The 10,450-nt window shown below is 36.5% G+C and overlaps 1 protein-coding gene across 1 annotated transcript; it reads right to left on the reverse strand.

Moving 5' to 3' along the window:
* Positions 1-1,312: 1,312 nt before the first annotated feature.
* Positions 1,313-9,824, reverse strand: LOC126791826 (cysteine synthase). Its single transcript, XM_050518317.1, has 10 exons — positions 9,533-9,824; positions 8,796-8,905; positions 8,314-8,371; positions 7,405-7,668; positions 6,644-6,781; positions 5,792-5,843; positions 5,621-5,700; positions 4,930-4,989; positions 3,482-3,562; positions 1,313-1,580 (listed from the first exon to the last, which is right to left on the reverse strand). Exons 1-10 carry the CDS (start codon positions 9,749-9,751, stop codon positions 1,488-1,490), a joined length of 1,155 nt encoding a protein of 384 aa, XP_050374274.1. The 5' UTR covers positions 9,752-9,824; the 3' UTR covers positions 1,313-1,487.
* Between the last annotated feature and the right edge of the window lie 626 nt (positions 9,825-10,450).

The raw sequence follows: 10,450 nt of genomic DNA on the forward strand, positions 1-10,450 counted from the left end.
TGTTGCTTTGTTTGACGATGATTGCGCTCACGTATTGTCTTCTTCTCAAACGATTGCTCCACAGTTGCTGATAAACCGCTGAAGTTCGAATTACCTATACACAACCGGAGTTGCTAGGTACCTTTCACTCCACCTCAAGTAGATGGCTGATCTTACTTTAGACCGCTTGGGGAAAAGCAGAGCTTATATTATGTCTTTAATAGCAGGACTCTCTCGCGAATGGGATTTGCTGACTAGTGCAGACTTTTGTGTTTGCTAGAAGCTAGGCTAGCGACTCGATGGACTTGACTCTAGTTGACGAGGTTAATCGGACTTGTTTGCTACATGCAGCGCGAGGCGTACATCTGGGTAGCTCCGCTCTGATGGGAGACTTGGTTGCCGAAGCGAATCGGACTTTTACTCCGTGTGGAGATTTGACTATGCGGCTGCGCGATAGTTTGTTTGACGTTGCGTGTGTTATTCTGCACATTCGACCCCCTTATATAGAGAACACAAATTGTTCTTTCTTGCGAATCAAGTCTTGAGAACCTCCTAGTTGATTTAGATTCACCTTCCTTAATCAACTCATATTCTATACAGCGATAGTCCCCTAAATCTATTCCAATACGGCAGGTAATCTTGTTTTGTGATATATTTTCCCCAAATAACCGGTCCACGAGCCTAAATAGTGTAGATAATACCAGAGTATTATTTTAGACCCAAACAAAAGTGTTACGTTCCTGATGCATTTATACAACTATTTGGCTATGTAATTTCTTTAACATGATTAGGAACCTTAGAGGTGTTTAAAAGCAAAATGACAAAATGGCTTTAATAGTTAAATTAGGAGAAATGAGAAAAGCACTGACGGGCCCATATAGGAGGCAACATGGGCTAAAGCCTTGACAAATATCCATCAAGGTTTTATATTTATATGTACATGCTATTGCGTGATTGTCAGTTGGGTTGGCTGAGACTCACGAGTCCCAACCTTATTAAGTTTGGTCTCATCCTACTCGTTTATATTCCTATTTTTTATGTTTCACTCGTCTCTTTTTTTCTAGGATTATATCTCCCCATTTTTTTAGTCACTCCTAAGAAAATAGGATTTAATGACACTGATCATGACTATATGGGCAACATTTTGAAATAATAAGCCTTTATCTCCTCTCATGCACTCGTACATGTACACAAACATAACTAAAAAAAAAAATTTAGCTTCGCCCAAAAACCACTCATGAAAGATGATATTCATTTGAGGAAATTTCCCCCATTAATTTTGGGAATCTTTCGTGCAGCATCAGTAAGCTAGAATTGAACTGTCTTAATGATATCCAAACAAGCCCCAAAGTTATACGACTAATATTTTGTCACAGAATTTCATACGACACCTATTTATGTGACTCGGACTTGCTAAAAATTCAAAACCTGCATGGATGGTGATATGGAAAAACAAAATTGAACGAAAATAAATCGCATCATCAATACATTGCTTGAACAAGGGAAGTTCAAGGTTCGGGTTGCATCTTCTCACATTCTTCTCTAATTGACTCGAAAAGAACGGTGGAGAGATATCGTTCCCCAAAGCTTGGGAAGACCACCTGCAAGCAAATTAAATAATTCAATGCATATCTAAATCAATGACTGAATGCACTAGAGTATTAACAAAACTGTAAAACTGCATGCAGCTTATCCACATAAAAGTAAGTGCATTGCTTAATTGCAGATATTGCCCAAAACTCTACAATGAATAATTTGTTATGTACATTATACTTTGTTCATATCACACATCAAGTCGTCCGAAAATACTGCTCCCAAAGCACAAAACTTATGAACTTAACAAGGTTATTCAATTGAATAGTCGATGATACTAACATACGGAACCAAGTGATATGAAGGTTCATAGGAAAGCAACAAGGCGCCCATTGATGGACCCCGAAAATTCTAATCAAACCAGCACATGGCAAGCCGTGGATATCTAATTTATCATTTTACCAGATGTAACAGTAAAATCAGCCAAGCAGAACTGAATGAATTCAACAGGGAATATTCTAGGCAAATTAACAGACCAGGGTGAACAAAGAAGAAATTTATGGCATGCTTACTTATCAGTGAAGAGAGAAAAAAAAATAAAAAAGAGAGAATGGAAGCAATGCAGACATCCTCATTCCCGCAAGGTGTTTAATCACACAGGCCCCACATAAATCAATGATCTCATTTTTGAATTTTCAGGGGTCCTGACTCTGGATTTGATTCCAAATTCTAAGCTTGATTGATGTTTCGATTCTAAAGTGTTAGCAAGCACTAACAAAATCATTGAGATGCAACTGTAGCAACTGTTTTATCGGACATTATATGGTTCAGCTGCACCTCAGAACAGTTGCCAAAATGTACAAAGTTACTTAATATATCTAGATTGCATTTTATACTATCCCTCCATATCAATCATATATTTTTGTAGTGTGAGAAAAATCAATGGCTAAAGAGTATTTAATCTTTTGGTACAAGAATGTAAAAGAAAAAAAAATCCTTCGTGCAGAACCAATGGAGCGGGTAAGACAATAGGCTGGCTTTTTTCCAAGTAAGTGTGCAATGTAAGTATTAGTTTCGAGGGTTGGTTCTATACACTTGAACAAACTTCAGAAGCTGTGTGTATCAAACAAACTTTCAGCTGCGAGTTGTCATGGATGTGAGAGCATACAATATGTTTTGATGTGTGATGAAACATATATCGGTCCAAATGTAGTGTGGCTGTGAACCCAAAAGCGCAAACATTATTTCAACCCTTATTGTTATGATTTGAGTTAGGCCTGCATCCCAAAACATAACCACACATAGTTTTGACTACTCTAAACTACTTAATGGTCCAGTCAACATAGCCATCTAATAAATAATCATGGTTCTAGTTTCCAACAGAGTAGTTCAAAGATCAATATCAGAGCCAACATTGAGATCAAAAGTAGGAAATATGTAGGCAAAAACACCACCTGTTCACTTTTTCTTCAAACATAGCCATCTTATAAGAACACACACGCCAATTATATATATATATATATATACAGTCTCTATCCAGAGTGAAGCTTCACTATGAAATTACTGAGTGAAGTTCCAATTTTGGCACACTTTCGGTCAAATTTTTTCACCTTAAGCAATTCAATATTGAGGTATGTTATTCAAGATCATCTCTACAAAGTTTTATCCAATTTGACAATGGTTTGAGCTTTCAAAATTGAGATTTACATGAACGGTTCACGTTGAATAGTTTTAATTCATTTATTGATTTAATCTAATTTCAATACCTTAACGATGTCCGAATTAGATGAAATTTTGTAGAGATGATCTTGAATAGCATACCTCAATATTGAATCGCTTAAGGTGAAAACATTTGACCAAAAAGTGTGCCTAAATTGGAACTTCACTCTGTAATTTCAGAGTGAAACTTCACTCTGGATAGGGACTATATATATATATATATAAGGGGAGAAATTGAGCAATGATATACCGTGATAAGCTTCCCTGCATTTTCCGGCCTCTTACCAACCTTGAGAGCAGCAGCAGCTGCTGCTCCTGAAGAAATGCCAACCTGATATAAATGAGGGTAATGATTAATAATAAATACATTCACATTATGAAGGAGCGTAACAACATCTGTTAAACACATTCAAATTTAATGGCTTTTAATGACAAACGAGAAAACTGTTGTTGACCTAAATAAGAACTGACAATGTCTAATAATTAGAACCGATCAAATATTAAGTCTTAATCATCATTTCAGTTCTATCCAACACCTGTCTGCATATCCTAAATGACCAGATGATTTACACCATGACTGATAGGACGAATGGTTCCCATTATCGAAATGTGTGGTTGCTCATGTTGGAAAGGGTGACTATTTTAGGTAAGGCAATAAAATTTCTAACCAATTTATCACACAATTCTAGTTTTGGTTGATTGCAAGTGAGCGTTTGACCTTCAAACATCAGCAAAAACTCTTCCTGCCCTTATGAGAGAGGAAGAGTCAGTTTGGTTGTTTGTTTAACAGGAGGGGATGAGATCAGACATATGGAGGTAAGAAAAAAAAATAACTTTTTTCTATTTAAGATGACACAAGAATCATTTTATTAAAGCAGACTCAGGAACAAGATAGCAGTTAAGTACTGAAGATAAGCTCCTATCCAGTAACCACAAAGTGAAGAAACTACCTCCCAAACCCAAAGGTATACAACACATACAATGGCGAAAGCCGAGAACAGCCGTACGGAAAAACTCAACCCCGTCTTTGTAGTGGATACCAAAGCTAAAGGAGAAGAAAAACAATCCTAAACTCCTTACACCAAATAGGCTGTCACCTCTAAGTACAATATCAGAGTTAATAAAAGAAAAACAATATAAGACTAACAAAAAAGAAAAACACAAAGGCCAACAAACAAAAACCAGCCCAACAGCATCAAAGCCCAAAATCCCATAAACACCCAACAGACGGCAATCCAAGAAAAGAAGCAGCACACACACACAGATTGATCCATGGCAGCACTCACAATGGTTGAAATTTATTAGAATAAGTTAATATAATCACACACTTGAAAGTGTACTTTCGATGTTTCTCAGAATAATTTTAAAAGTATAAATAACTTTAACTGCACCCAGAAGACATTGACACAAAGCCATAAACTGAATGCCTGACTGTAAAAAACTGCAGACAGGAGCCGAGGGAGGGGGGGATATTTATACAATAGAACCACAAAAATCTAATTAACAGAATTCACTACCGCAAATGGAGAGTCAACATAGTAACCAATATATGTTTCACAGATGAAGAATCACTTGATTTTGTTTTTTAAGTCAATTCTTCTCAAATGGTAGCACAGAATCGATCAGTAGTTCAATTGTTCTCATGGATAGGAAAGAATGATTAAATATAAATTTGGCTGAAAAGTAAAGAGTCCAAACCAACAAGCCTTCCTGAAGTGCTAATTGCTTTGCAGTTTCAACAGCTTCAGCACTTGAGATCTGCCACATACACAACCAGTTAGAACTTAGAAGTCCACTACAAACATGTTCACAATTACCTGACATGATTATATTCCCCTAGATGCATGAATAGCAAAGTAATAACTTGACATCAAATTTGAAAAGGTAAAATATGCCACAATACCTAAACTTGACTCAAACAAATTGTTAATTTGCAACCCCAACTTGCAACTGCATCAATTTCCCTCCTAAAGTTGGTGAATATGTTAAACAGATGACAAACATACATTTGCCACTTTTGGGACTTAATTCCTCAAATGAGAACCTACTGATTAAACGAGGATCTTGGTTAATTTGATGAAGACTTCTTTCTAGCCGCAACCTCTAAGTAGGACCTTATTTACTTCATTGAAAACTTCTTTGAATTACCGCATGTCTTCGAAGTGGTACCATGAGTCCTCAAAACGATAAATATTGCATGAAAAAGGACATGTATGAAAACTGTTAACGTACCATAGCTTTACCCCAATTAGAAGATAACCGAGTATGCAATTACTATCATTTTAATACATTAGCTGAAATTTTTTTATTTTTTGGAATTTTGACTAAATATCTTTGATATACGGACATTTATGATTTGGTTAAGAAATAAAACAGAGACCAAATGTACCTCTATAATTTCATCAATGACATCCTGGTGCAAATTTCCAGGTATAAATCCAGCTCCAATCCCTTGAATTTTGTGGGGACCTGTTCTCTCAAATGGGGACAAAATGCAAATAATTAATATAGAAGGGAAGAAAACAACTGAACTCAGTAGAATGCTGCAACATCATCTTACCAGGTTTTCCACCAGAAAGGATGTTGCTTTCCGTTGGCTCTACACCAATGATCTGTTACTTTAAAAGTCAGATGCCAGAGCTGAAACGGAAACAAAAATAACAAGAAACGAAAAAGAGAAGAATGCAACAGAAGAGAAATCTCTCCGAAAACAATTTTCCCATGAGCTAGTACGTTAGATGTGCTTCAAAACTGACACATTCACTGCCGAGCCCAACAAATCCTGGCTGGTAAGCATTTTTACATGCATATTTGCACCCCAAAATGCAAAAGGCCATGTTTTCCCATACACCTTCCACTATCATCATTCATAATCTTCACCTTGCCTTCAGCTTTTTCATCCACCCACAAAGGCAAGTGCAAAATGGCAAAAAAAAAAATGAAAAATAGTTGTCTTACAATTTACGTCTTAAATGTTATTTGAAATAATCTCAGTTTAGTGTTAAACTCTAGTTGGGGTTTCTTTTTTATTAGAAATATTAGTGATATGTAATAACTATAATATGAGTAAAAATATTAGCACAAGTGCAGGGTAGTTCTACAACACCCTTGAAGCTTGACAAAAGGGGTTTAAATTGTTTAATACACTTCTCTGCATATTTCAACACTCTGTAGAGTGTGCAATATGAGTTCTTCATTAGAAGGTAGCATGGCTGAATCAAAATGCCCGAATTGTAAGTGCGCTTGTTCAGTAAGTCTCTAGATGGGGCTACTCTTGAACAGTGCATGCTTGTTTCATGGATTTGGGCCAGATACCTAGCATTTGATCAGACCAGACCAAGACCCATGCAATTTTCTAAATAGATTACAAGGTTTAATATGGTAATTGTGGATCAGAAAGTGAAAAAAGTACCTTTATGTTAGGATTTTTTTCTTTAAGGAACCGCCCGACCCCAGAAATGGTTCCACCAGTTCCGATTCCCGCAACAAATATATCCACCTTCCCTTTTGTATCTTCCCAGATCTCTGGACCAGTTGTCTCATAGTGCACCTGCATATACAATGCGGCACATTTATATAAATCCAAACACTCCGGAAGCCCTAATGTTATTAGGATCAGTGTGTCTGTATATGAATACAACAGATTTATATACTCAAACTACTAGCCTTATGGTAAGGTAATATTTTTGATCAATGAGAACTTCATTAAAGAGCCAAACGGAAAAAGACAACTACGGTAAGGTAACATAGGTAAAAGATTCAAAGCATTACACCTCCACTTAAAAGCAATTTATTTGTTTTCCATGACCTAGAAGAAAGGATCAAAATAAACCATTCTCTAAGAACATTAAGTGAAGATAGATCATCCAACACAAAAGTAATATAGCTGATTCAACTACTGTGATATTTTGCCTTGGCTTGCAGCATTTACAGTATACTAGGAAAGGGTTTGACATAAATGTAAAGCTCTGCATAGCAGAAATCTCCTGGAAAAAAGGTCTGACAAGAAATAAGCCCAGTTCTACCATCATTGCAGCACCCTGCCTACATAACATGACACTTATAGTGTTTTTGCATGCTAAAAAGAAAAGAAGTCAAAAATGGAAAGAAAAAAGAAAGAGGCTTCAAAGTAAAATCCTGTATGTTCAACAAAGTGGGAAAGAAGGGTGATACCTTAGGATTAGCAGAATTGTCAAACTGTTGAAGCATGTATGCATTGGGTGTACTTGTCACTATTTCTTCAGCTTTCTGAACTGCTCCCTTCATGCCCTTTGCTGAGTCGGTCAAAACAAGCTCAGCTCCAAATGCCTTTAAGAGAACTCTTCTTTCCAAGCTCATTGAAGCTGGCATTGTTAAGATGAGTTTATATCCTTTACTGGCGGCTATAAATGCAAGGCCAATACCCGTGTTTCCACTTGTGGGTTCCACCAGAACACTCTAAAATTTAAATGAGTTAAAAATAATGTCAGAGAGCAATGACATGTCAACAATAAGGTAATTCTTGATCATGGATGGTTTTTACAAGAACCAAAACCGCTTAATATTTGAGCCACAATCAAGGTTTTTTGAAATGACAAGGCCACTATCATGACGTAAACTTATAACAGAGACCAGGGTAAAGCATGACGTAAACTTATAATTGAGACCAGGGTAAAGTTAATTTCCAACAGCCAAAAACAATGAAAATGTTCACCAAGACAAAAGTTGTAATGAAAAATGCAGCCATTAGGATGTGGGTGAAAAATATAACATGAAGCATGTAGCTGGGATAGGCAAGCATAACAGTACAATATAGATGTCATAGAAGCCAGAACTACCCCTAGACAACAAGAGCCACAATTTGAGATGGCTCCTTCAATAACTGTAGACACAATTGTCAAAGTATTTATGCCAAATATTTGCACGCACTGAGTTTATTCACTTTATTGTGTTAAGGTGATAAACAGATGAGAAACACGTGTAAAAACGCCAAACTTCTCAGCAATTCTGCCTAGTTGAAAATTATATTATTCGTTTTGACTTCAGGCATTGAATAGATATATATTCCTCACATCCCAGTAGTTATACTTTTAATCAACGTACCTGTCCAGGCTTTATATGTCCTCTTTGCTCAGCATCAGTTATCATACTGTAACCAATCCTGAAGAGTAATATCAACAAGATTAACATTAAGATTGAATATGCAATTAGAAGTATCTCTATCTATATATTTTATTTTGATAAAGTTGACCTCTTAAATATTGAGGATAGAAATTTATACACAAAATAGGAAAAAGTGACATTATATTGTCCTCATAGGATTGTTGAAATACAGAACCTGAAATATGAAATATGCAGTCACTAAACACTTGTTAAACTGATACAAGTTATTTAGTAAAGTTGTTTATGACCGAGAACTCTATCAAATCAATTGAATCGGATGACCTTTTGGATGACAAGAAGAATCACTATTAATCTCATGAATATGTTATCATATCAGTTCCGTCATGTTAGAGGTCATGTGGAAAACATATACGACGCTTAAAGTGTTTAGTACCCAGAATGCCAAGTTATAGTTTCGTCACCTGTCCTTGACACTGCAACATGGCTCCATAATCTCAAGCTTTGCAGCAATGTTTGAAACAGAACCCTTTATGATATTATTCAGGTAAACCATCGGTGTTTTCCCAATAAGCTGCATCACAATAGCAACCAGTGTAGTATATGGATTAACCATAAAAGATAAGAAACCAGTCTAGTTCAGCTTACTAATACATAGTGAATTATTCCTATGTCATAAAATGTTCGGAAAGAAAAAAAAATTAAGCTTCCCTTAAAATTTTCTAGTCCTTCAACTAAGTACGGTATAAAAGCATGGGTATTAAAACAATTACAGTAGGAGAAACCATATTCATGTATGGTCAAACACTAAAGATACACAGTTCAAGTATCCAAAATCTGCAGCATTTGTTGTATAACCACAATATAAGTCTGTAAATGGAAGCTATACGGAGTATCATTTGCATAGAAAACGGAATTTAAGTAATCAAATCTCTCGACTTTCATCTTCAATATACAGATAAATTCTAAACAATGATAATTTCGAAATCTCAAACATTCCTTCATCAAATAAAAAAAATATAAAATATATAAAAATCTGGTAAAAAGAATATCCATAACTCATCCCTCTACATAGTCAAGTTACATTGTTCAAGTGTTTTAGTTTCTCTACCAGAAAATTGAAACCCACACAATATCAATATAAAGGATTGCAGTACAGGGACTGGCAGGTAAGAAAACAAAGGGGGGAAATGGTAATTACCTGAGTAACATCTTCGGCAATGTTGAGACCCTCGACGGCGGTCTCCGGCTTCACAGAGACGGCCTTGCACAGAACAGAGCCTCTCTGCTGAATGCTCAGGCTCAGAGTCGGCGACGTGGAGGTGGAGCCTACAGTACACAAGTGTTTGGGAGTAGTGAGCTCTGACTTGGGAACGCAGAGAGATGATGTCAGCGGATTGATCAGAGAAGCAGAACCCATCTTTCTCTGGGGGAAGTGTGAGAGCTTTGGGTTGTTATAATTGGATTTGATATATGATTTGATTCGATTGTAGACGGTTGTGCGTCTCCGGTCTGTACGGTGCTGATTGTTGCGTTTTTGTTTTCAGTGATTTGCCTGCTGCCTTCTTTGCTTTTCTTTTGGTCAAAAACTAAAAATCCATTATTTTTATTTTTCCTCCAACGAGGTAAAAATCCTTTATCATAGGAAGTTTGGAATTTATCTGATTTATCAATCTCCACTACTACAATACGACGTCGTCCCTCCTCCTTGTGCATCCTCCACTAGCAGTGAGTCACTTTATTTTGAGCTCAAAGTTAAGATTTAGGAAAACAATCCACTGTGGCAGAGCAGTGCCTTATCCATTCTTTTCTGACAGTGAGTAGCCTCCAAATTTGGTTTGTGTTATTGCTATTAAGTCCCAATTCAATCTTTATTGATATTTATCACTTGAGGTTGGAGCCTCAAATTTATAGATGGAGGATTGATCTCCTAGCAGCGATTTCGGAATTGGTTTGCGTTCACTCCAGGTACCAACATGAATTTATTGCCTTGTTCATGTGTTAGTTATCTTGGATTGTCTAGGTTTGTAGTTTTGAGAAAAATGCCGCACATACGATGGTGTCGGTGGGAGTAGCTAGTCCGAGTAATGCTTGTAGAGAAATTGGAATATTGCATATA

The sequence above is a fragment of the Argentina anserina genome, chromosome 4 (assembly GCF_933775445.1).
Source record: "Argentina anserina chromosome 4, drPotAnse1.1, whole genome shotgun sequence".
NCBI classification, from domain to species: Eukaryota; Viridiplantae; Streptophyta; class Magnoliopsida; order Rosales; family Rosaceae; genus Argentina; species Argentina anserina.